This window comes from Malania oleifera, chromosome 3, assembly GCF_029873635.1.
Source record: "Malania oleifera isolate guangnan ecotype guangnan chromosome 3, ASM2987363v1, whole genome shotgun sequence".
NCBI classification, from domain to species: domain Eukaryota; kingdom Viridiplantae; phylum Streptophyta; class Magnoliopsida; order Santalales; family Ximeniaceae; genus Malania; species Malania oleifera.
In genome coordinates, this window is record NC_080419.1 from 96119991 (window position 1) to 96147783 (window position 27793).

General features: G+C 35.0%; 1 protein-coding gene across 1 annotated transcript; it reads right to left on the reverse strand.

Annotated features, from left to right (window-relative positions):
• Positions 1-779: 779 nt before the first annotated feature.
• Positions 780-5515, reverse strand: LOC131152351 (GTP-binding nuclear protein Ran-3). The gene is made up of 8 exons (XM_058104190.1): positions 5330-5515; positions 4866-4935; positions 4162-4218; positions 3898-4015; positions 2353-2442; positions 2073-2252; positions 1904-1981; positions 780-1151 (listed from the first exon to the last, which is right to left on the reverse strand). Exons 1-8 carry the CDS (start codon positions 5330-5332, stop codon positions 1082-1084), a joined length of 666 nt encoding a protein of 221 aa, XP_057960173.1. The 5' UTR covers positions 5333-5515; the 3' UTR covers positions 780-1081.
• Between the last annotated feature and the right edge of the window lie 22278 nt (positions 5516-27793).

A 27793-nucleotide genomic window follows, 5' to 3' on the forward strand; every position in this document is an offset into this window, starting at 1 on the left:
ACCTAATCCACCAATTACCTAATCCACCAAAGATTATCTAGCTTGACCCGTGCCAAGCCCAGCCTAAAAATACCAATGCATAAGGTGATAAAACGTTGGCTTAAAGGGCGCTGAAGTATTGCAGAATCCCAAATTTCAGATAGAAGGGTATAATTTTACTTGCAGTTGAAGCATAGTCCAACACAGCTGCCCTGACCCCTTGAAGCAACTGTGGTTAGTCCAAGTATCTTAGTTGATTTTCTCAGAGAACCCTTAAAATAGATCAGAAGTACTTGAATCAATCTTGTCAGATCATAAGCACTTGAATCAATCTTGTCCGACAGACTGACATTAACAAGATCACAACATTATTGCATAATCAAAGAGTACCCAAATTCATGAACAAAAAGAGTTTTGTCATGTTGAAATTCTTTATTTATGGATTGGACGTACAAATACTTCTTTCTAGTGCTATGGAACAATAAATTTTCTTGCTGCCAAAGGATATCTGCAAACCCTTTTTAGCTAATGCTCCGGGTGCAACACAAGTGCTAACTAGGAGCCCAATAAGCCCATTTACATGAGAACTGGCCGATCCCTTTCTGGCTACCAGCCGTCACTTGAATCCAAAATATGAGATGGGCGGATAAATAAAACATTCCCATCTAATCCAATTCAATACAATCCAATCCTATCGTATGGAGTCCAGTAAACCTTAATAACGACCAAAACAAACCCTTGCTTGCGACCCAGTAAACTAATTCATCCACCAAGTCAGAAAACAATAATCCAACAGCACATACACAACATGGGGGCATCATAGTATAAAACCAGCAATACGCTGAAGCAGTTGCTCTACACTAGTAAATGGCGCAAGTCTGTAAATATAAGACATAAAATTACACTCTTCTATAGACCAACTATCACAGATTGAACAATTGTTCAAACCTTCATACTATAATTCAAGTCCTAAGCCAGTCCCCCCACTGCCATTTGCTAAAGCAAATTCATGTGGGGGATAAAATTTGAAATGCCAGGCGCACAACAAAGAAACACGATGCAAACACAACTAGGAGAGCACACAACAAAATGAACTCCCCATCTATTCGAATGCCTCATCATCATCATCAGGAAGGGGCTGGTTGGCAGCTTGAACGAGCTCAGCCTCATGCCTGCAATTCAAGGTTTAAATCAACAGCAAATAATCAATTGTACCACAATACAAAAATACTTTCATATATGCACACGCCCATGACCCACCACTCCCCACGCACCCACAGATCAGATGGAAACTCAAGTGCTACTGAGTACTTGGAAATGCATGATGGCATCTACAATGATTCAGGGGTTTAGCAGGGTCAACAGTAGGCAACTAAACGGTGCTTCTGATAAATACACTACACAATTATCTTCCTGCCAATGAGCTAGTTCAAAATGGAATCCACTGTCTGCCCAAAGGTCATGCAACTATTTTTACCATGCAATTTGCATGCACATTAGTGTTTAAAAGCCCATTGAATGAGCCAATTAGACCACTCATCCAAGGCTGCAAGAAAAGCAGTTCTCAGATTTCAGTACTTCAGCTTAAAATTTTGTCTGCTGCTTCTTGTCTTTAGTACGCCATACACCAAGCATGGGACAATTGACCTACAGTAGCTAATGGCTACTGTGAAGTCGGCATATGAAGTCTATGCTCATTGGAACAAATGCATTCTTCCCTGGAATTTCACTTTTGGGCATGACTTCCAAAATCAAGAGACCCAAATAGCACCTTCTCATAATGAAACACTTGATAGGTAGACAATTTTTTTTTTGGAGCACAGGGTGGGGGTTGAAGGGAACTTTTCGCTTGTAATTTATTTCCCAGAGAGCGAGCGAGATGGGCTGGACTGTTAAAAATAAATAAATAAATAAAAATGCTCACTGTTGCTGGGCAACCAAGTCAATTTGCACTTCAGGAGGAGCCAGGGCAGGTGTTTCCACAAAATGAAGATTAGCATCCCTACAACCACAAGCAAATTTTAGCAATAAATACCAACCAGAATGTCTTGTGTACTAATGTCCCTTCATTTGGAAAATTTTATGGTCTTTACCCAGCAAGTTTCCGGGCAAGGTACAGAAAAGGCTTCTCAAAATTATAATTGCTTTTCGCTGATATCTCATAGTATTGCAAATTCTTTTTCCTGTGGAAGGTAACCTGTTTTGCCTTCACCTGCCTGTTTTTGACATCGACCTTGTTCCCACATAGAACAATTGGGATGTTTTCACAGACCCTGCGGTTGTCAAAATAGTAATACCCATAAGCTTTTATCAACAGGAAAATCAGAAGTCACTTCCAAAATGTTAAAAAAAGAAAAAGTATTTCAGACATACCGGCAAAGATCCCGATGCCATGTTGGTACATTCTTGTAAGTCAATCGAGCAGTAACATCAAACATGATAATGGCGCATTGCCCATGGATGCTGCATGAAGTAGAAAATGTTCAGACATCAATAGAAACGGTGGGCCAGGAGTACAAACAAAGACATTTCAATCCCATTGATTTATTTTTTTAAAAAAAAAGAACAGAAAATTACCAAAAGATTACTTCCAAATACTGAGGGGATAAAAACATGCCATGTAATTTGGATGACATAAAAAAGACAAAGACCTTAAATGTCTGCCCATCATAAGGAAATCAAAAGGATTACAGTCAATGTATTGAAGAACGAACTCCTATGAGGCAAATACAATCCTTTTGGGAATTTTATTTTTTTAGATGAAAATATGTATATAAATTACACATCTATTTAAAGATTACGAAATTTACAAACCAAACTCTTAAGATAATCAAATATAATTTTTCAACTACTTGTTAGTCAACCTAAGTTTCAACTACTTGTTAGTCAACCTAAGTATGCTAACTTGAATTCATTAAGTCATGCCATGACATAGTTATAACATAGCAAAGTTCAAATTATTTTCTTATGATCTAAGATGCAATTCTCAACCATGGGGTTCAAGAGTTCTAGAGATCAACTCATACTAAGACATTCCTTTCACATAAACATGTCGTAATTTTCTAGACAAATCTAACTTAAAATTCACATACCCAATATGCATAAGCTTCAACCAAAAAAAATGGTAAGCCTTTTGTAACATGTACAAGCCTGTGTGTGTAATGCATTGGCTTTTTTTGGGATTGGTATTTTAGATTGTGCCTCGAGAGCAAGCCACAATTAAACATTTAAAACGTAACTTACAGTTATGCAGGTGAGCCTTGATTGAACCTTTAAAAAGTAGCTTATAATTAAGTAGGCAAGCATAAGTCTGTCTTCTGATGGCTAATATAACGACCACAAGGGTGGCCAGGGTTTAACATAGGTATGTTCCTTGTGCGTGTCTCTGTCCCTCTACACACACACCCCCACCCCCCCCCCCTCCTCCTTTCTAGCCAAAGTTTTCAATAAGTATACCAATTTTTTATACAACTTTTCTTGTTTTCTGAACCCTACAATACTATACCATTCACATTACCTTAACGAAATAATGAAAATAATTGTACCATCCAAATGCCCAAAAAAAAAAAGAAGAAGCTAAACACAGGAAAATACAAAATCATCTTAGGTCAACAAAAACATCCATGTTTTGGAGGGGAAGAAATGATACAATACAAATGTTCAACTCAATTGGAGGGTGTAATCATGACAAATAGAATCAAGTTTGGAACTCTAGATAAATTTGTTAGCAAACTACGTAGATTTTCCAAGAATACCAAAGATTCACCACAAGTTTTTAATTAAAAAAAAAACCTAACACCAGCAAAGTGTGACATTATTTAAAATTCTAACATCAGTGGATGCACTATAAAACAAATAAAACTTCACCAAATTTACAGTTGAAGAATACTTAATACAACAGGCACCAAAAATACTTACTAATATCCATCTCTAAGTCCACCAAATTTCTCCTGCCCAGCTGTGTCCCAACAATAAAATCGAATTTTTCCACAGTTTGTGAAGAAGTCCAAAGGATGAACTTCCACACCGATGGTTGCTATAGGGAATTATAAAGAAAAATAATTAGTTTTCAATCAAAATTCATAAAAAAATAAATTAGATAAAATATCAAATTTATAAACATGTAAATTAACGAAAGAATAAATACATATGTATAAGAGATCAAACACTCATCGCACTTACGTTCATATTTCTTCTCAAATTCACCAGTAACATGTCTTTTTACAAATGTTGTTTTCCCTGCGTCATGCCAAGAATTCTTGTTAGGAGAAAAATATACCTAAAGGCTAGAGCCAAGACCAAGACTACATTTACGTTTGCAAGTCATTTTAGAGGGCCGTCCTGACTGTCAAATTCCCACCCAAACTTAGGTTTTTTTTGGAGCATTCAATATATAATAACGAGGCTTACTCTGAAATCCAAGTGCCCATCCTAATATCATTTTTATTAATTTTAAAAAATTTAACAAAATTTTTAAAAAATAAAAAATAAAAAGAGGAGACAAAAACAAATTTTAGATGACAATCAATCCTAAATAAAATCCCAACGCCAAAAGAGCTGTGCAATATAATCATAGGTGACTTATGGTAGACAGCTAACCAACTAGGGCTACAGTGAAGACAAACAAGAGTACAAAACCCATTTGGAAAAATAAACCAGCAAAGCCTTCTGATTGGTAACTAAGAAACTAATGAAAGTAATGAAAATTAGATAACAAATCTTATCTTTTAACCTGACCGTTTCACCTCAATTAAGCCAAATAAGAAACAAAAATAAAAAAATAAAATCTAAGAACTAAAGAAAAAAAATTCTCTTTTCCAACATTTTCTCAACAACCAAACAAAGCATTAAGGAAAGTTGGATCTTTGTACAATAACATGCAATACCTGTTCCACCGTCACCAACAAGAACAAGCTTGAAACTGGGATAATCAACCGTCTGCTGATTTGGCAAAGCCTGCAACGCAGAAAATATAAAATAAAATAAATATTCAATCAAAAAAGAGAAAAGAAAAATTGAGGCTACTTTACCCCAAAACAATTAGGGAAAAAAAAAAAAAAAAGAAGAAGAAGAAAAAGCCTTTGACTTCGCTTTCCATCTAACAATGAAAACAAGGCGTAAAATCAATTTAACAAGAACCCATTTTATTTCTCGAGAAAAACTCGATTCCAAGATCCCATCAAAAGAGAAAGAAATTAAATTCAAAGATCCGAAAAAAAAAAAGGAAATGAAGATCACTGAGACGAAAAAGAAAAAAGTGAAAAGTTGGGGGGGCGGGAGCGACAGATGAGAATGAAATTGTGGGATAATGGGAGAGAAATGAAAGCAAAAGAGAAGCTAAGATTCATACCATCTACTCGTTTCCTGACGATGTCTGGAGTCTGCAGAGGAAGGAGGGGAGAGAACCAGAGTGGCCTTGAGCAGACGAACAGAGAGGAAGAGACAGAAGGAGAGAAATAAGCACATATTTTCGGAGATTATATAAGAGAAAGGGTTTTGAGAGACCAAATAATTTTGAAATTTTGAATTTCAAAAAATATAAAAATAAAGAAAATAAAAATCAGGTGGCTTTAAACTGACGCTACTCTCTGAGCCATCCGATTCCGATCTGGTCATCTCATGGGTCAACGTGGCTCAGGTGATATTGGGCCGGCCTGGTAGGGATTTGATTGCTTCGGTTCGGGCCGGCCCAGCCCGTACTTTTTTTTTTTTTTTTTGGTTCCTTAATCACTCTTAAAAACAGTTCCTTAATCATGAAAAATAATTTTTATTTTTTAAAAATTTTCAAACAATTTCAAAAAATCATTTTTTTTAAAAAAAATTTCAATATATAATGATGTTTTTTTTGTACCTTGTGCAAATTTATATCTTGAATTTAAGACCAGTATGATCAAAATATTTTATCAAAATAATTAAATTTATTTATAATTTAAATTTAGCTTACAAATTTTTTTTTTTAAAAAAAACTAAATTCATGGATGTTGACTTTACATTTTTATTATGCATAATCTGTAAAATTAAAGAACCATGAATAATTATTTTCCTATCCTTTCAATCATTTTTTTTTTATTTCACATCAATTTTTTAAAAATAGTTGAAGAGCTTTTTTTTTTTTTTTTTTTTTTTGTGAGTATCGCCAGGTGTCCACAACCGTCAACGCACGTCCGTTTTACTGTCCGCACGCACCGGTCGTGACTAATCCCACGCCCTGTAGCGGTGCTTTGATAATGAGTGTTGGAGGTAGAGAAAACACCTAAAAGAGGAAGGAATTTTGGTGTGAAACTTTTTTATGTAAATGAAATTCAAACATATTTTTCTTAAAAAGAAATATTATTTAAATTTGTTCTAAATTTTTTTACTTGTTAGTTTTCCACTCTCAAAAAAAATACGCATATTTAAATGCTTCATTTCTTTCTCTACTTTCTCTGTTTTCTTTTATAATTATTTAGAGTAAGAGGTATTTATCTTTCTTAACATTTGACTACAACACACTCTTTCTCCTAAGATTTTAAAAATATCACAGTTCTATCCTCAAATTTGTTAAAAGGGCATAAACCTCATATATTTTGCAAAAGCGCAAAAAAAAATATTAACTTCCCTTAAAATTTCAAAATTTCACATATCTCTCCTAAAATTTCAAAAATTCCACATACCTCCCTTGAGATTCTTGAATTCCAAGGCATTTGATTTTTGGGACACTTATACTCCTAAAATATTTGTCTTTTTCAACTATAAAAGAGGTTTGTATCTTATAAACAAATCTCTGAATGGCCTACGAAATTTTTAAAAATTCAAGAGGAATCCCTGAAATTTTTAAAACCTCAATAGAGGTCTTTGTTTTTTTTTGTCAAATCTTAGGGGATATCGGCTTCTTTTATCCTTTGCAAAAAGATAAACCTTTTGAGAGATGTAAATATCATAAAAATCAAATGTCAAAAAAGAATTATAAAATTCTTAAAATCTCATAAAATGTTAACATCTTTTGTCCTATTATTTATTTCTTTTTGATTATTTGATAGTTATGTGCTAAAGTGGGCCACTTTGCAGTGCAAGCCCAAGTTAGACATATTTGGTTTCAAGGCCTTATTGCCGCATTTTATTATTGGTGTTGGTATGAAGGCAAAAATATGATTTAAATTTTTTGAATTGGTTTGGAATATAATTTGTTTTGATGCAAAATTTAGTTTATGATTCCGCAACTAAAAATTAATTGCATGATTTATAATAAAATATATAATAAACCATTATAATCGTTAATCATAAGAGAGAGAGAGAGAGAGAGAGAGAGAGAGAGAGAGAGAGAGAGAGAGAGAGAGAGAGATAGATCAATTAGGAACCATTTAGTATCATTATCAAAAATTATGAAAACGGAAGTTAGAAATAAAATTTAAAATTAGAAACAGAAACCAAAAACAAAAAACAAACAACTTGCTTAGTTAATATTTGTAGAATTGAAACAAATTAAAAGTTTAAGTAAAAAAATAATCATTTTTGTCTTTAAATGAAGTAATATTTAGAAAATATGATTAAAATAACAAAAGTGCAAACTAATATAAATTAAAAACTAGTATGATAAAAATAAAAATTACAATAATTATTTTACTTAATTGTTAAATTTCAAATTCTCTTTGTAAGAACCATTAGCCTTGATGGCTACATGATCTTTATTGTCATGTTTTGATGGTAACAATCCATTAGTGGTTCTAAGTGAACTTATCTTTGCATATCAAGTTATTATAAGTACAATCTCAAATGCAAAGATTAAGTAAAACCTTAATAAGTTAGATATCATCAAAAAGGGGAAGATTGTTAGTCTTAGTGGTTTCATAATCATATTTAATGTATTTTGATGATATTAACATATTTTTGGTTTCTAGTATATCTTATCTTTGCAGATTATGTTTAGTACAGGTAGAAAAGACAAATACATGAAATACTAGATCAAAGGCAAAGATCGAACCGAACAAACGTCAAGTAGGAAAGATCAAAAGAACACTCACTCGGAAAAACTCAAGCACATCCAACGAAACTTAATGTAGAATTATATGTAATGGGGAGTATTTGAGATAGTAATCATTGTAACTCTTGCAGTTTTGTTTCATGCATGATTTTGTAGCAAAAGTTGAACAAAATGCACATGCATATTAGGACACATGAGTTTATAAGATTTTACTAAGTCATAAATCCAACTCTCATGGTTTTCAAAGATAAAACAAAGAGGTTGACAAAAATATCCTATACTCAAATATGTTTTCATAAGGGATAAGTTTTTAACATTGTTGACTTTTTGAGTGTAACGACCTGAAAAATAATGATATTTAAATATTAAGAGAGAGGGAAATGGAAATAGAAACAGAAGGAGGCAGCAGGCTTCGACATTACATTTTGAAAAGAATAACCCGAAATATTTTCCACAGGGCCTCGTCGACGAACACAGGAAGTTCGTCGACGAGTGCATAAGGGAGCTCGTCAACGAAGTTATGCCTCATCGATGAGAAGGTACCGAGAAGGGTTTTTGGGACATACTGAAATTCGTCGACGAGGGAGGAAGTTTGTCGACGAAATTACTGAAGAACTCATCGACGAGGTGACGTGTCTCGTCAACGAATCCAGCCCTATAAATAGATGAAACTCGATTTTTTATCAAAATTTCAACACAGAACTCTTCTCTCTTCGATCTTGGCCCCATTTCTCATCGGATTGAAGATCCAAAGCTGTCACAACACTCCTGGAAAAATTCTCTGTAAGTCTGCTGGAGCTGATCGTGGGGAAAGTTGATTCGAAATTCATCCCAAATCCAGGGTAAGGTCTTTTATTTGGAATTTGAGTTTCCAGCAGTTGTAAGAAATGTAATAAACACAAAAATAGTAATGTTTTGTTATGAGATTTATGGTTTTTAGGGTGTTGAGTAGGGAACCCTGCAGGTATAGGACCCGTTACAGTAGGAGGGTTTTAGCAGAAATCAGGTAAGGGAAATATGCTATGCTAGGAGATTTGCTTATGTTATCAGAAATTTTATATATGTATACATGTATTCTAGATATTATATATGATATGAATTTTTAAAGCATGTATGGCCTGAGTATATGATATTGATAAGGAGTTATGTAGTTTTCAGTATTTCAAGTTAAACAGATATAGTTAGATAATTACAGATTTTATATAAACATAATTTGCATACATATACAGTTTATTTTAGATGATTAGTTTTATATATATATATATATATATATATCAGTATATAGATATTTATTCAGAACAGTATATACAACGTATATAGAAAGTTATGTTTTCCTAAATGTCATAACACTTAGATTATACAGAAAGAAAGTACAGACAGATTACACAGTTTTAGCATCAAGATACTACAAATATTATAGTATTTACAGTGCAGCAATATAGTGTTATGGTTATTTTGGAAATATATTGAAAACAGTATAAAGAGTATAGTATGTATGTATATAGTATCAGATCTCTGTGGAAAGATTACAAACAGATACAGTACAGATATAGAATACAGAGCACGGTAACGTTGCTAATACAGATAGAGTGCAACCACATATCTCAGATAGTGTGTGGGTACCGTCGACCGTACTCGGAGAGTATGCAGCTCCCCAGTTCGCTGGGTGGAGGGGGGCGGTTTGACGAGGTAGCAGCCAGTCCCGAGTTTAGGAGTGTATGCAGTTTGGCCGGGCTGGAGTAGTGTAGAGTATAGTGACTTGCCTGTAGGGCCGACTAGGTTAAGTCCCGCCTATGGGCTGCACAACCCTGTCTTGAGAGGTCAAATTATGACATACAGAGTCCTAGGGACAGAACAACAGTTATGTATATGTATACTCAGATGATACAAATGTTTTAAGCTTTTATACATGTGTTCTATAGATTTGCCAGATCATGCAGTTTTAGATACTATTATTATAATTTTATGACTCGGTCGCCACACACTAGTAATAACATATTTCCACTTACTGAACGTTGACTCACCCCATTACTTTAGCATTTTTTAGGTGAGACAGCTGGGTGAGCAGATCAGGCTCGCGGATAGAGAGTATATTGATTACCCTAGTTTAGAGGGTAAGTTTTGATGTGTAGGGTTTTGTATTTTTGGGTAGTTGACACTAGAAAGAGAGATGTATTATTTAGCTATGGTTAAAAATACGGAATTCTGGTATTGTATATACATGTTTATGTGGAGATGTGATTTATGTTTTTCCGTTGCATAGGGATGCCCATTACATACAGGAATTGGAGTAATTTATTATAAAAAAAATGTTGAAAATTTTGAGGATGTGACAATTTGGTATCAGAGCCTAGTTGCTAGGTTCTGTAGACTCTAAAGTGTAGCGGAAAGTAATACTAGAATATATGGAAAAGATTTGAGGTTTTGTTTTTTGATCTGGATGCGGGATTTCGTGATTGTTTCTGTGTTTTTCTTAGGATGACAATTCCAGGAAAACCATAGTAAACTGTCGACGAGTCATGTGTTTAGGTTGCAGGATTGGATTGTGGGATAGGATTAAGGAGAGAAGTTGATAAATAGGATTCTAAAAATGAAGTTCTATATGTTTGCAGGATGGACCTAGGAGGCAGTAGTGCTCACACAAGTGGGGATGATGGTGCTGGTCCTTTTGGCGTAGCAGGCGGGGATTCAGATGTTGTGCTACGCAGTGTGGCTCAGCAAGTTATGGTTGAGATTGTACAAACCTCTAGAGAGCATGGAGGTCCATCTCCAGTTTAGGGATGTACTATAGAAAAATTCATGAAGATGAATCTGCTAGCTTTTTCTGGAGCGACCAATCTTGCAGTTGCTGAGAATTGGATGTAGGAGATAGAAAAGATTCTGACAGTACTTCACTGCACCGATGAGCAGAGGATCTTATATGCTACATATTGGCTGGCAGGGGAGGCCGAGAGATGGTGGTCAGCCACCAGAATATTGGAGGAGTAGAGGGCGATACCAGTGCAGATGACCTGGGCCCGATTCAGGGACATGTTCTTTGATAGATATTATCCTGCTTCAGTCAGAGATGCTCGAGTACGGGAGTTTCGGAGTCTGTCCCGGGGGTCGTTGACTGTATAGCAGTATGCTGTGAGATTTATTGAGCTATCGCGTCTCTACCCCTATATTGTCCCAAATGAAGTAAAGAAGGCTAGAATGTTTGAGAGAAACTTGAGGCGTGATATTTACAAGAAGGTGGCAGTACTGAGGATCCATGACTTCTTAGAGTTGGTTGTTAGGGCTATTATAGCAAGGAAAAGTTTGCCCAGGGAGATTGAGATGCAGAGTCAGAGAAAGAGGACTGCGCCCTCGAATTTTCAGGCAGGTTCTAGCTGAGGCCCTTGGAGAGGGGGTAGATTTTGCAGAGGCCGGGGACAGATGGTAAAGCATGGTGGATTTTAAAGCGGATAGCTTCCTGCCATTTGTCCTAGATGAGGACGGAGACATCCTGGTGAGTGCCGACTAAGGGAAAATGTTTGTTATCGATGCAGGAGGCCCTGTCACATAGCTCGATCGTGTTAGATGCTGTCGAATTATGCACAAGCTCCCAGACCATTTTGAGGTGGATATTAGGCACCTCGTGGTGGTTAGCAAAGGAACACTGCATTGGCGAGGGTCTACGTTGAAATTAGGAATAGCTTCCGAAGAGGGGGGGTGAATTGGATTCTAAAAGTTTCTTTTAATTCCTTTTAAAATACCTTAAACTTCTTTTATTTATTTTAACCAATTCTTGACTTATTTTTTAATTCCTTAATCAATCAAGAACTTAGTTCTCTTATCCAATCAATTAAACACAATCTTCAAAGCAAACAATCAATTTATTTGCCAAGTACAAGTTAAACAACAAACAACCAAACCAAGATATAAAGTATTCAGCAATTTGGTAATATAAGATCTTGAGATAGTTTATTTGTTTATATAAGCCCTGTGATTATGAATTATAATTTATGCTTACTGAAGTAAAGCCCTGTATAAATAAATCCAATCACTCTTTCCAAATATTTAGAATTCAAATAAACTCTTGGTAAATTTATCTTTGGGGTGTTAACCAAGTAACGTACTCCCGTATGGTTTCCGCAAGATATGGTGTAACCAACGTACTCCCTTTCGGTTTCCGCAACCCAAATCAAAATTGGATTTTAAGTTTACTTGATTTCCAAATATGCATAGTATGTATAATTTAGATATTTAAATCTTCCACGCAGTTGTATATGAACTGAAATTAAAGAATAGGGAAAGAGAGAGTGAGACGGAGATTTTTACGAGGTTCGGCTTATACCCAGCCTACATCCTCGCCTTTGGCAAACCACCAAAGGATTCACTAAACCTGTTCCGTTGACGGGTGGAACAAAACCGATTACAACATTCCTTGGTTAAGGCTAGAGCCTGCCTTCTCCAAACGATATTCCCTCGTTCGGTCACTCCTTACATAGGCTAGAGTCCGCCTCTCTAAGCAATATCCCTTTGCTTAGTCAACGATCCAAACACCTTGGAACGTCAATGAACTACAAGAAACATAAGATAAAATCTGCGTACAAGTATACTCTCTCAAATAGCAAGCTAGTACAATTTCAGCACTATATACTTAAATGTAAAATATCAATAGTAAATAGAATGAAGCTCAAGTGTAGAATTCACCAATATCCTTCTTAGAAGAGGATTAGCAGTAGGAATTCAAAGGAAGAAGGATCAACACTTCAGAGTTCTCAGCAAAAGAATTTTTCAATGAGTGAGCAAGAGAACTTAGGAAGAACAAGAATACTTTCAACTTCTCAAAACAGATTTTTCAATTCTTGGTTTTTTTATTTGTTTTGCAAAACCATGTATTTATAGGCTTTCAAACTTGCAAAAGTTTCCTTAAAGAATTTCCCTATTTATTAGAATATTTAAGGTTCAAACGGCTATAATTTAAAACATTCGAATTTTAAAAATTTGCCCGTTGAACAATTTTTAAATGTCTGACAGCAGTGACCTTGTTTCAGTGTTTTGGCCATAAATTTTTCTATATAACTCCAAATTAGGTAATCTTGGTGTCAAAAGAAAGCTAAGAAAAAATACTACAACTTTTGTGTTTATCACTATTTAAAATAATGAGTTATTGATAGAGAAAAATTCACTTCAATGCGGCTATATAAAAACTGACAGCATTTGGGAAAAAAAACTCTTTTTGGTGCTCTTTATTCCAAAAATGATTTTAACCTTTTTAAAATAATTCTTGACCTTATAAAAATATTATTTAGGTAATTTAAAAAGTATCTAGGTCTAAGAAGTTAACCTAAGAGCTTCAAAATATTTCAAATGATATTTTAAACATTAAAGCACTTACATGAGACTTCTAAAATATTAACATTCCAAGTTCTTGAGTCTTCATGCTTTGTCCTTTGATTGAATCCATCTTTTCTTCAAACTTCCATATTCTTTAAACTTTCTTACTTTGCCTTTCTTTGGATCTTTTGACTTTGATATACCTTGGCTTTCAACAACTTATTCATGTCCTCATGTTCTTCAACAAGTAATTCATGTCTTGGCTCATTTAAACTTCATTTGATCCTTGTGAGCACTTTAACCTTGCTTCCATCATATTTGATCCTTGTGGGCACTTTGACCTTACTTTCACATATATGAATCCTGAAATATCATTACTCACACAATTATATTAAATTTCACTTGTTTGTTAGCATCAAAACAAGATAACAAGATTTTAAGCCTTGTAAGGCCAACAATCTCCCCCTTTTTGATGATGACAAACAATGAGCAAAAATTTGAGTAAGTCTTAAAAAAAAAAAGGCTCCCCCTTTCAATAAGCTTCATCTTAATAAAATCAATATTAATTTCATCGATCGTGCTCATTACTTTCTTTTTGTTTTACAAGCTTTTTCAATCAATATTAAATACTTAAATACTTCTTTTGAATAGATATAATGTTCATGCTCAATTTTGCCCAATTTTTGCTTCACAACTTCTCCCCCTTTTGACATCAATCAAAAAGAAAAGAAATGATTTAAATTCAAATACAAATCATTTTGAGTATATCAATAACCATGTATTCCAAATATATGTACACACTCAAGTTATTGTTTTTCAATATAGCATGTGTAGTGTGTAGCTCACCGCATTTATTCAAGATACCAACTAATATTAATTTGATGGTTTTTATGATACCAATTTAAAGTTTTAAAAAAAAATAATAATTCATGATATCAATTGATTAATGATTCATGACACTCCCTCCGAATTCAATACATTCAGTTTTGTTATTAATTTTGCTTTTATCATCTCATGTAAAATATTGAATCATATCACATATCAAATATCAATATCATGCTAAGATCATCAATGTCACATCATGCTTATAGACATAATCATGCTCATGAATAATTTGACTTTGTGATACCAAGTAAGCTTTTAGGTTTGATATCTATTGAAATTTTTAACATGTGAAACCAAAAATACTTTATAGATACCAACGCTTAATATCACATAATATATAGTTCATAGATACCAATATAACTACTATTATCTTTCATGGCTCATAGATAAAGAGTAGTATGTTTATCCATGTGATTCATTTAAAATCATGCATGTTCAAGAATTATCCTTATATCAAAAAAAATTTATGCTTAAGCTCAATAATCTCATTCTCAATTTTCAACGTAGTGAGCCATACTTTTCAATATAAATCAAATCAAGTTAATTATTACACATGTAGCATATAGCATATCAACACATCACATGTAGGCAAGCAAGCATGTAGCATGTAACAGCAAGACGCTTATATAATAAGCTCAAATTTGATATTTTCTCTATATTTTCTTAAGTTAAGCCTTGTAAAAAGTCATCCTATGATTTTGGCCAACAATGCCATTTTCAAATTTATATATGTGTGAAGTCATTATTTCATTTTTGGTATCCATATTTTCTTGGGTCCGGAGGATTTTTCAAGGGAGGTTTCTTTTATTTTCCATACTTGTTTGGTTTTAACACTTTTCCTCTTAAACGGACATTCAAACTTTATATGCCCCTTTTTCTTGCATTGATAGCATATGATGTTTGTGTAAGCATTAGAAGATGTGCAAGTATAGTCTTTGGATTCTTTCAAGAAATATCCCATGTAAGAATTCTTTTTCTTTTTATTTTCAATTCCATTGAAACCAATGCTTTCTTTATTTAAAGACATTCTTGGTAAGCCAATCATCTTATCAAGATTTTCTTTTCCTTTAGTGAAGTTATGAATGATCTTATCTTTATCTTCAATCTGACTCTTGAGATTTTCTATCTCTTTCTTGTTATCAACTTTCTTTTGTGATTTCTCTAACTCTAGAGATAATTTTCTTATTCTATCCTCTAATTCAGAAATATACAAATCTTGCTCATATACGGTAGAGGATAGAGATCGAAGGTCTTCTATCATTTGTTCATTCTTGATTTCTAGTTTCTCAATTTTCAAGTTGTTTTCTTTTTCAGCAAGATTTTTGGATTCTATTTCTTTCTTTACTGATTCATACTTATGTTCTAATTGTTTGAGTTTTGAGTCTTTATCTCTTTCAGCATTCTTCAAGAATTCTATCTCTTTCATTAAACTTTCATTCTCATTCTTCAATGAGATGTTTTGTTTATTTGCTTTCATCAGCATCTTATGTACTTTGAATAGATCATTTTGAAGTTCATCATAAGAAGGCATATCCTCATCACTTGATTCATCACTACAATAATTATTTGAAGATTTAGTTGAGGAGCTTTCTTTGTTATCCCATGCCATAAAGCACGTGTAAGCAACCTCTTGGTCACTTATTTCATTCTCCGAACTACTTGTACTATCCCAAGTAGTGGCTTTCATGGCCTTCTTCTTTTTCTTCTTAGATTCTTTCTTTAGTAGTGGACATTTTGGTTTGATATGTCCAGCTTTGTTGCAATTGTAACACGTAAGAGTTTTATTCTTTGATTTCTTACTAACTTCTTCTTCTTCTTCATCTGATTCAGATTTTTGAATTCTTCTCTTGAATTTGTTTTTCCTTCTTAGTATCCTTGCTAGCTTTTTAGATATAAAGACTGCTTCATCTTCATCCATCTCTTCACTACTAGAGTTTTCTTGTGAAGTTTTAAAGGCTATTTTTTCTTGGGTTTTGGTTTTCCCACTCTTTTCATTCATTACCATTTCGTATGTGAGGAGAGAACCTATAAGCTCATCTAAGGATGTATTTTTCAGATTTCTACCTTCCGTAATAGCAGTAGCTTTTGGTTCCCACATGGAGGGAAGGCCTCGTAGAATTTTTCTTATCATCTCATAAGTAGTGTAAGTTTTTCCTAAGGCATTTAGGGAATTTATTATATGAGTGAACCTAGTAAACATATTTGTAATTGATTCATCCGGGTTCATCTTAAAGGCTTCATACTCGCTTGTGAGCATATCAACCCTATTATCCTTAACATCCGTTGTTCCTTCATAAGTAACTTCTAGCTTATCCCATATTTCTTTAGCTGATTTACAAGCCATTACTCGATTAAATTCATTAATATCTAAAGCACAATATAACGCATTCATAGCACTAGCATTAACTTGTAGTATCTTATAGTCTAGGTCGGTCATATCATTTTTCTCTTTGGGAACTTGTTTTCCATCAACTATCTTAGTGGGTATTTGGTCACCTTCCATGACAACTTCCCATGCTTTCCAATTCATAGTTTGAAGATATATTTGCATTCTCTTTTTCCAAAAAGTGTAGTTCAAACCACAAAAGATTGGTGGCCTAAGTGAAGATTGTCCCTCTCCAAAGGGAGCTATGCCTAAGTTAGCCATTTAGATCTTTTTATAGCTACTATTTAAGATTTGCTATAACCCCGCTCTGATACCAAATGAAATTAGGAATAGCTTCCTAAGAGGGGGGGTGAATTGGATTCTAAAAGTTTCTTTTAATTCCTTTTAAAATACCTTAAACTTCTTTTATTTATTTTAACCAATTCTTGACTTATTTTTTAATTCCTTAATCAATCAAGAACTTAGTTCTCTTATCCAATCAATTAAACACAATCTTCAAAGCAAACAATCAATTTATTTGCCAAGTACAAGTTAAACAACAAACAACCAAACCAAGATATAAAGTATTCAGCAATTTGGTAATATAAGATCTTGAGATAGTTTATTTGTTTATATAAGCCCTGTGATTATGAATTATAATTTATGCTTACTGAAGTAAAGCCCTGTATAAATAAATCCAATCACTCTTTCCAAATATTTAGAATTCAAATAAACTCTTGGTAAATTTATCTTTGGGGTGTTAACCAAGTAACGTACTCCCGTATGGTTTCCGCAAGATATGGTGTAACCAACGTACTCCCTTTCGGTTTCCGCAACCCAAATCAAAATTGGATTTTAAGTTTACTTGATTTCCAAATATGCATAGTATGTATAATTTAGATATTTAAATCTTCCACGCAGTTGTATATGAACTGAAATTAAAGAATAGGGAAAGAGAGAGTGAGACGGAGATTTTTACGAGGTTCGGCTTATACCCAGCCTACATCCTCGCCTTTGGCAAACCACCAAAGGATTCACTAAACCTGTTCCGTTGACGGGTGGAACAAAACCGATTACAACATTCCTTGGTTAAGGCTAGAGCCTGCCTTCTCCAAACGATATTCCCTCGTTCGGTCACTCCTTACATAGGCTAGAGTCCGCCTCTCTAAGCAATATCCCTTTGCTTAGTCAACGATCCAAACACCTTGGAACGTCAATGAACTACAAGAAACATAAGATAAAATCTGCGTACAAGTATACTCTCTCAAATAGCAAGCTAGTACAATTTCAGCACTATATACTTAAATGTAAAATATCAATAGTAAATAGAATGAAGCTCAAGTGTAGAATTCACCAATATCCTTCTTAGAAGAGGATTAGCAGTAGGAATTCAAAGGAAGAAGGATCAACACTTCAGAGTTCTCAGCAAAAGAATTTTTCAATGAGTGAGCAAGAGAACTTAGGAAGAACAAGAATACTTTCAACTTCTCAAAACAGATTTTTCAATTCTTGGTTTTTTTATTTGTTTTGCAAAACCATGTATTTATAGGCTTTCAAACTTGCAAAAGTTTCCTTAAAGAATTTCCCTATTTATTAGAATATTTAAGGTTCAAACGGCTATAATTTAAAACATTCGAATTTTAAAAATTTGCCCGTTGAACAATTTTTAAATGTCTGACAGCAGTGACCTTGTTTCAGTGTTTTGGCCATAAATTTTTCTATATAACTCCAAATTAGGTAATCTTGGTGTCAAAAGAAAGCTAAGAAAAAATACTACAACTTTTGTGTTTATCACTATTTAAAATAATGAGTTATTGATAGAGAAAAATTCACTTCAATGCGGCTATATAAAAACTGACAGCATTTGGGAAAAAAAACTCTTTTTGGTGCTCTTTATTCCAAAAATGATTTTAACCTTTTTAAAATAATTCTTGACCTTATAAAAATATTATTTAGGTAATTTAAAAAGTATCTAGGTCTAAGAAGTTAACCTAAGAGCTTCAAAATATTTCAAATGATATTTTAAACATTAAAGCACTTACATGAGACTTCTAAAATATTAACATTCCAAGTTCTTGAGTCTTCATGCTTTGTCCTTTGATTGAATCCATCTTTTCTTCAAACTTCCATATTCTTTAAACTTTCTTACTTTGCCTTTCTTTGGATCTTTTGACTTTGATATACCTTGGCTTTCAACAACTTATTCATGTCCTCATGTTCTTCAACAAGTAATTCATGTCTTGGCTCATTTAAGCTTCATTTGATCCTTGTGAGCACTTTAACCTTGCTTCCATCATATTTGATCCTTGTGGGCACTTTGACCTTACTTTCACATATATGAATCCTGAAATATCATTACTCACACAATTATATTAAATTTCACTTGTTTGTTAGCATCAAAACAAGATAACAAGATTTTAAGCCTTGTAAGGCCAACATACGTGTTGACACCGGAAGACGCTGAGACGACTAGAGACGTGGTCACAGGTACTTTTACTATTTTACCATATAAAATTATTGTTTTGTTTGATACAAGTGCCACCCACTCTTTTATATCGGCGGGATATGTGAAAATAGCTGGAATAGAGACACAACCATTAGATATAGAATTGTCTGTGGGTACGCTGATGGGATCTGTGGTTAAATGAATGAGAATACTTTGGAATTTTCTAGTGAGTATTCAGGAGAGAGTGCTTTTAGCCGATCTTGTGGTCCTGGATATGCAAGGATTTGATGTGATACCGAGTATCGATTGGTTAGCTATCTATCACGCTAGTATTGATTTCCATCAGAAAGAAGTGATTTTCACACCCCTGGGTGAGCTATAATTTAGATTTATTAGTTCACGCGTGTGTGCCTCGCCACAGCTAGTGTAGGCTATTTAGGTGAGGAAACTGCTACAGGATGGTTGTTAGGGGTATGTCGCATACATAAGAGAATTTCCAAAAGAAGCATTGAAACAAGCTGATATACCAATAGTGAGAGAGTTTCCAGATGTATTTCTAGAGGAATTGCCTGTTTTGCCACCAGATCATGAGATTGAGTTCACTATAGACTTATTGCCAGGATATGCACCAATATCAAAAGCACCATACCGTATGGCCCTGGTAGAGTTAAAAGAACTGAAAAAACAGTTACAGGAATTGTTGGATAAAGGTTTCATCAGGCCTAGTGTGTCGCCTTGGGGAGCGCTAGTTCTGTTCGTGAAAAAGAAAGATGGAACCATGAGATTGTGCATCGATTATAGGGAGATAAATAAACTGACAATCAATAATAGATATCCTCTCCCTAGGATCGATGATTTATTTGACCAGCTCTAGGGGACCCAGGTTTACTCTAAAATTGACTTACGGTCGGGTTACCATCAGGTGAAAGTTAGAGCATAAGATATTTTGAAGACCGTATTTCATACTAGGTATGGGCATTACGAGTTTTTAGTGATATCGTTTGGATTGACTAATGCATCGGCAGCATTCATGGATTTGATGAATTGGGTGTTCCACTAGTATTTGGACCAGTTTATGGTTGTGTTTATCGATGATATACTGGTCTATTCAAGAAGTTTTGAGGAGCATGAGCATCATTTGAAATTGGTGTTGCAAGTATTAAGGGAAAGGAAATTATATGCAAAATTCAAGAAATGTGAGTTCTAGTTAAGGCAGGTTACTTTTCTCGGCCATGTGATCTCAGAAGCAGGAGTATCAGTTGATCTGAGTAAGATTGAGGCAGTGGTAAGTTGGGAAAGGCCGGGAAATGTTCAGGAAGTCAGGAGTTTTCTGGGATTAGCAGGTTATTACCGGTGTTTTGTGGATGGTTTCTCCAGGCTATCAGGTCCATTAATACGACTTATGGGGAAAAATGTAAAATTTGATTGGACTAATGACCATGAGCAGAGTTTTCAAGAGTTAAAGCAGCGGTTAGTTTCAGCTCCAGTACTGGCTATTCCTTCAGGAGAGGATGGGTTCGTAATATACAGTGATGCCTCTTTGAAGGGTCTTGGATGCGTGTTGATGCAGTACAGTAGGGTCATTGCATATGCGTCTAGACTATTTAAAGAATATGAGAAGAATTATCCTGTCCATGATTTAGAGCTTGCTGCAGTGGTGTATGCTCTCAAGATTTGGAGGCATTATTTATATGGTGGAAAGTGCGAGATTTTCACGAATCATAAGAGTTTGAAATATTTATTTACCCAGAAAGAGTTGAATATGAGGCAAAGAAGGTGGCTAGAGCTTATTAAAGACTATGATTGCACGATTAGTTGCCACCTAGGAAAAGCAAATGTAGTGGCAGATGCTCTGTGTAGGAAATCAGGGGGACCCGTACTGGCAGCTATGGAGATTCAGCACTCAATTTTGATGGATTTGGAGAGGCTTAGTATAGAATTGATAGAGAAGAGTCCTCAGGCAGTTATTGCCAGTCTAGTGGTTCAGCCTACACTATACGAGAGAATTAAAGCAGCTTAGGGCAATGATGCAGAGTTGGCAAATGTGATGGCTAGAGTACGGGATGGTCGGGGAGAGGAGTTCAGCATATCAAATGAAAGAGCTCTACGATTCCGTACTAGGATATGTGTTACTGCAGATACTGAGATCAGGAGAACTATACTGGAGGAGGCTCACATATCCCTATACACGGTCCATCCCGGCAGTACAAAAATGTACAAGGACCTGCGAGAGTATTTTTGGTGGAGTGGAATGAAGAGGGAGATAGCCGAGTTTGTTCAGCAATGCTTGACGTGTCAGCAGGTTAAAGTTGAGCACCAGAGGCCAATAGGGCAGTTGCAGCCATTGTTTATTCCAAAGTGGAAGTGGGACCACATTTCTATGGATTTTGTTACAGGGTTACCACCAGTGCGACAGGGGTTGAATGCGATTTGGGTGGTTGTGGATCGTTTGACGAAGACCACCCATTTCATCCTTATTAAAATCGGCTATTCCATGGACAGGTTGGCAGAGATATATGTTCAGGAGATAGGTTGCGTTCATGGTGTGCCGGTATCCATAGTCTCTGACTAAGATCCTCGGTTCACTTCACGATTTTAGAAGAGTTTTCAGGAAGCTATGGTTACATAGTTAGCATTTAGCACTACATTCCATCCCCAAACAGATGGCCAAATTGAGAGGACGATCCAGACATTAGAAGATATGCTCTGTGCGTGTGTGCTAGATTTTGGGGGTAGCTGGACTCAATTTCTACTGTTAGTTGAATTTGCTTATAATAACAGCTACCAAACTAGTATTGGCATGACCTTATACGAGGCATTGTATGGTAAGAGATGTCATTCTCCTCTCTTTTGGGACTAGGTAGGTGAAAGGCGAGTTTTGGGTCCAGAGATAGTACAACAGACTTGTGACAAAGTCTGATTAATTAGAAAGAATCAGTACAACACAGAGTCGACAGAAAAGCTATGCAGACACTCACCACTGAGAGTTGGAATTTGATGTGGGAGATAGAGTATTTTTGAAGATAGCTCCTCTGAAAGGAGTTATGAGGTTTGGAAAGAAGGGCAAGTTGAGCCCTAGGTATATTGGCCATTTTAAGATAGTTGAGAGAATAAGCTCAGTTGCCTATAAGCTAGCGTTGCCACCATCTTTGGCTAGAATTCATGACGTGTTTCATGTTTCTATGTTAAGGAAATACGTTCCAGACCCATTATACATAATCAGTTTTGAAGAGATAGAGCTGAAGGATTCTTTAGTTTAGGAAGAAGCACCTGTACAAATTTTAGATAGAAAGACACAAGTACTGTGCACCAAATAAATTCAATTAGTATGGAAGAATCACGCTATAGAGGAAGCTTCTTAGGAACTCAAGGAGCAGATCAGATAGAGATACCCGTAGTTGTTCCAAGAGGTATAGAGGTACTCTGGTAGATAAGTTTCTTTTGCAGGTACATGTATTGATTTTAGTTAGTAAATAGATTTTAGTTTTATATGTATAATTTCCCAAAACATAGTATGTAACCACGGTATTCCTCCGCCATAAGTGAGGGCAAGTAATAAAATAAGTAGACCCTTTTTCCTTTACGAAATGATGGAGTGTATAGATGGAGATACATATAGTAAATTTCGAGGACAAAATTTTATAAGGAGGGGAGAATGTAACGACCTGAAAAATAATGATATTTAAATATTAAGAGAGAGGGAAATGGAAATAGAAACATAAGGAGGCAACAGGCTTCATTGATGAACGTTGGAAAGAATAACCCAAAAGATTTTCCATAGGGCCTCATCAACGAACACAGGGAGTTCGTCGATGAGTGCATAAGGGACCTTGTCGATAAAGATATGCCTCGTCAATGAGAAGATACCGAGAAGGGTTTTTGGGATAGACTGAAATTCATCGACGAGGGAGGAAGTTCGTCGACAAAATTGCTGAAAGACTTGTCAACAAGGTGACGTGTCTCGTCAACGAATCCAGTCCTATAAATAGTTGAAACTTGGATTTTTATCAAAATTTCAGCGCAGAACTCTTCTCTCTCTCTCTCTCTCTCTCTCTCTCTCTCTCTCTCTCTCTCTCTCTCTCTCCTATGACTCCCTCCCCTTCTCTCTTCGATCTTGGCCCCATTTCTTGCCGGATTGAAGATCCAAAGCAGTCACAACGCTCCTAGCAAAGTTCTCTGCAAGTCTGCCGGAGCTGATCGTGGGAAAAGTTGATTCGAAATTCATCCCAAATCCAGGGTAAGGTCTTATATTCGAAATTTGAGTTTCTAGCAGTTGTAAGAAATGTAATAAACGTAAAAATAGTAATGTTTTGTTATGAGATTTATGGTTTTCAGGGTGTTGAGTTGGAAACCCTGTGGGTGTAGGACCTATTACAGTAGGAGTGTTTTAGTAGAAATCAAGTAAGGGAAATATGCTATGTTAGGAGATTTACTTATGTTGTTAGAAATTTTATATATGTATGCATGTATACTAGATATTATACAGGATATGAATTTTTAAAGCATGTGTGGCCTGAGTATATGATATTGATAAGGAGTTATGTAGTTTTCAGTATTTTAAGTTAAACAGATATAGTTAGATAATTACAGATTTTATACAGACATAATTTGCATACATATACAGTTTATTTCAGATGATTATATAGACAATTATATATATATATATATATATATATCAGTATATAGATATTTATTCAGAACAGTATATACAGTGTATATAGAAAGTTATGTTTTCCTAAATGCCATAACACTTAGATTATACAGAAAGAAAGTATAGACAGATTACACAGTTACAGCATCAAGATACTACAAATATTACAGTATTTACAGTGCAGCAATATAGTGTTATGGTTATTTTGGAAATATATTGAAAACAGTATAAAGAGTATAGTATGTATGTATATAGTATCAGATCCCTGTGGAAAGATTACAGACAAATACAATACAGATATAGAATACAGAGCACGGTACCGTTGCTAATACAGATAGAGTGCAACCACATATCTCAGATAGTGTGTGGGTACCGTCGACCGTGCTCGGAGAGTATGCAGCTCCCCAGTTCGCTGGGTGGAGGGGGGCCGGTTTGAAGAGGTAGCAGCCAGTCTTGAGCTTAGGAGTGTATGCAGTTTGGCCGGGCTGGAGTAGTGTAGAGTATAGTGACTTGCCTGAAGGGCCGACTAGGTTAAGTCCCGCCTACGGGTTGCACAACCCTGTCATGAAGGGTTAAATTATGACAGACAGAGTCCTAGGGAAAGAACAACAGTTATGTATATGTATACAGTTTTATAGTTTTATTGTATGTAGTACGTAATAGTAGTATGAATGATAGAAAGCTCAGATGATACAAATGTTTTAAGCTTTTATACATGTGTTTTATAGATTTGCCAGATCATGCAGTTTTAGATACTATTATTAAAATTTTATGACTCGGTCACCACACACTAATAATAGCATATTTCCACTTACTGAGCGTCAACTCACCCCATTACTTTACCATTTTTTTGGTGAGACAGCTAGGCGAGCAGATCAGGCTCACGGATAGAGAGTATATTGATTACCTTGGTTTAGAGGGTAAGTTTTGATGTGTAGGGTTTTATATTTTTGGGTAGTTGACACTAGAGGGAGAGATGTATTATGTAGCTATGGTTAAAAATACGGAATTCTGGTATTACATATACATGTTTATGTGGAAATGTGATTTATGTTTTTCCGCTGCATAGGGATGCCCATTACATACAGGTATTGGAGTAATTTATTATAAAAAAAAATGGTGAAAATTTTGAGGATGTGACATTGAGTCTGATCCCATTTTGATTATGACAAACCACTCGTATCTTATGTGTGCATTTAGTATGTGAATAGATTTATATTTCAGCACACACATAAGATAAGGAAGAAATGGAAGTCAGGAGGAACGTAAAGATCATATCAACCTAGCGTATTCCATAAAGAACTGAAGAGCAAGAAAAGAAGACATGTGTTTCATTTGTAAATGCATTTAGTTTAGATTGGTATTTAAATAACTGCATGTCTTGCATGATATGAATTGCAAAGCTCAGATGACCATAGACTAACCCTAAGGAAATAAGTTTTCACGAAAAATCTTTTTTTATAAAAATGATAAAATCTTACGAAAGGTTCAAATTGTTTTCAAAGTCAAAAACAGAGCCAAAATCATGTTTTAACAAAGCCCAATCGACCGACCTCCTCATGTATAAAATGCCTCGGTCGACCGGCCTTGATTTTTGGGCAATTTAATATGGTCCTGACCGACCGACCATGTTAAGGCTTGAGGAGCCCAGCCGACCGACCTTGGCTTTTGACCTAATTCATATAGTCCGGTTGAGCGACCTTTTAATGCATAGGAGCCTCAGTTGACTGGCCTAATGGACCAGTAGACCGGTCTCAGAGCTTAGCCGACCGAAACTAACAAAGGGTTGAAAAATTGCCAATGGCCAGCCAACCACTGCCTTCCATGATCGACCGGTCCTCTTTGAAAGTTGAATTTTAATCAAAGCTAGACGACCGGCGCCTTCGCTAGTCGAACGAACCTCTCTGGTTTTTCAAATTTCCAAAACTTAAATGTAATTAATTTTGGGTTAAACAATTTCAAAAATTCCCTCTGTGTCACTTAATAGTCAAAATTTGGGTATCTCTATATATAGCCCATTCATAAGCATAATTAGCAAGACGATTAGCTAAAAATTTCTCTCAAATATTTTCGCTATATTTGTTCATCTTCAAAGCTTTAATTCATACTCTCTTACTCTCATTTATTTCAAAATCATTTTTAAGAGTGCTTTGATTATTTCTTTTACTCTCTTCATTAGCAAATTTATTACGCTTAAGGATTGTTTAAAGAATCATTTATTTTGGCATTTACTCTATCATTCAAAGCACTTACTCTCACTTATTTTAGTTTGAAAATCTTTCTTGAGAGTAAGCTTAAAAGTTTCTTCCATATATTTTTATTAATAAATATTTTTGGGGAAATTTGTTATAACTTGTGAATCTTTACACATTTATTGCAAGATTTCAAAAGCTCATATTCTTTATTTGCAAAAATCTTTTTGAGCTAAAAACCTTTGTTTCTCTTGAACTATATTTCTAAACATCATTAGTTGGGAAAAATCTCTTGAGGGTTTAAGATCTTTGAAGTATCTATTGCATACTCCATTTTATCAAAGATCATTGCTCTCAAAGATATTTTTGCACAAAAGAATATATTTATATATATATAAATATATTCTTTTGTGCAAAAATATCTTTGAGAGCAAACACCCTAAGTTCTCTTGCATCTCTTTTGAAAACTATTTTTGGAGATATACTTTTGGAGTTTAATCTTTGAAATACTCATCATATATATTTCATTCAAAGATTGGAAAATTTTTTATTGAGAAAAGTACCTTTACTCTACTGAGCTAACTTCATATCATTTGAGAGTGCATTTTTGAACTTCATATTGTACATCTCTGCTTTCTGAGAAACATTTAATTGTTCGAAAAAGTTTTATACTTGTACCAGTTCGGCTCAGCGCAGTGATTGAGCTAGGGAGACTCTGCCCTGTAAAGAGGAACCAATTTGGCTCAGCCTAGTGAATTGAGCTGGGGAGACTCCGTCCCGCAAGGAGAACTGGTTTAGCTCCGCCCGGTAAGTGAGTTGGGGAGACTTTGCCTAGTAAAGAGAAGTGTAAACGGCATTGCTCCACCTGATTAAGTGAGCACATAGTGGAATCCTTGGGTTGTTGGTCCAAGGCGAGGACATAGGCTAGATTGGTCGAATCTCGATAAAAATACTGTGTCATTCTCTTTCCTTATACTCTTTACTTTCCACACTTACATGCTTATATTTAAATTATTTCAATTATTGTAAATGATTGGGAAATACTGAGATTGCTACATTTGTTACCAAATTTCTGCTCAGTTATATATTGTGGGAATTGGTAAATTGCTTAGAAAGACCCTAAATTGTGTAATATTGGTTGCAGCTCAAAATTAAACACCTTTAACCTAGGAAGATTTTTTAAAATACCCAATTCACCCCTCTCTTGGGAATACACAATTTCTGTCGCTTGGTATCAGAGATAGGTTGCAAAAAGCTTAACCGCTCGTGTTAAAGATCACAATGACTTATGTTGGTGTATTCCTATTCGGCGAGGGACAATCATGTGTCAGACCTCCATTATTTTGTGGTGTTGATTACACCTTGTGGAAATAGAAAATGAGTATATTTATAAAATCAATGGACTAGAAGGCTTGACAAGTGATAGCTAAAGGAATTTGTATGCCAATAAATGAAAATGATACTAGCTTAATGCATGCAAATTCAAATGCCATGGACTTGTTATATTGTTCTTTAGATTCTAATATTTTATATGAAATTATGGCATGTAAATGTGTGCGAGATATATGGGAGGACTTAGAAAAGAGATATGGAGTGTTTAAGAAAGAAGAGACCGCCACTCCAAAAGCTCTAAGCTCAAATGATCAAGTAGTGGCAAATCATAGGCAAATAGCATTAGCAGATGAAGAGGTATGTAGAGACCCAAAATAATAATAATAATAATAGCAATAAAAAGAGGAAATTTGGTTTGGTGTAGATCAAACCGTCGACGGTTTTGTGGAGCTCAGGAAAACCGTCGATGGTTTGAGTTACCGTGGCTCAGTAGCGGTAAAACAGTAAAAAGAGGTTTGGTTAAATACCAAACCGTTGATGGTTTCCCCTAGGCCAGTAGCTTATAAAGGCTTTCAAGGGTTATTTTTTTAAAAAATTTAATCACTCCTCTCTCTCTGTCTCTTTAAGGGTTGCAAAACTCTCTCTCTCTCTCTCTCTCTCTCTCTCTCTCTCTCTCTCT

Coding starts and splice junctions, on each gene's coding strand:
- LOC131152351 (XM_058104190.1), bottom strand. Junction 4,016..4,161: donor ATTTGAGAAGAAATATGAAC/GTAAGTGCGATG, acceptor AATTCCCTATAG/CAACCATCGGTGTGGAAGTT. Junction 1,982..2,072: donor CTTGCCCGGAAACTTGCTGG/GTAAAGACCATA, acceptor TTGTGGTTGTAG/GGATGCTAATCTTCATTTTG.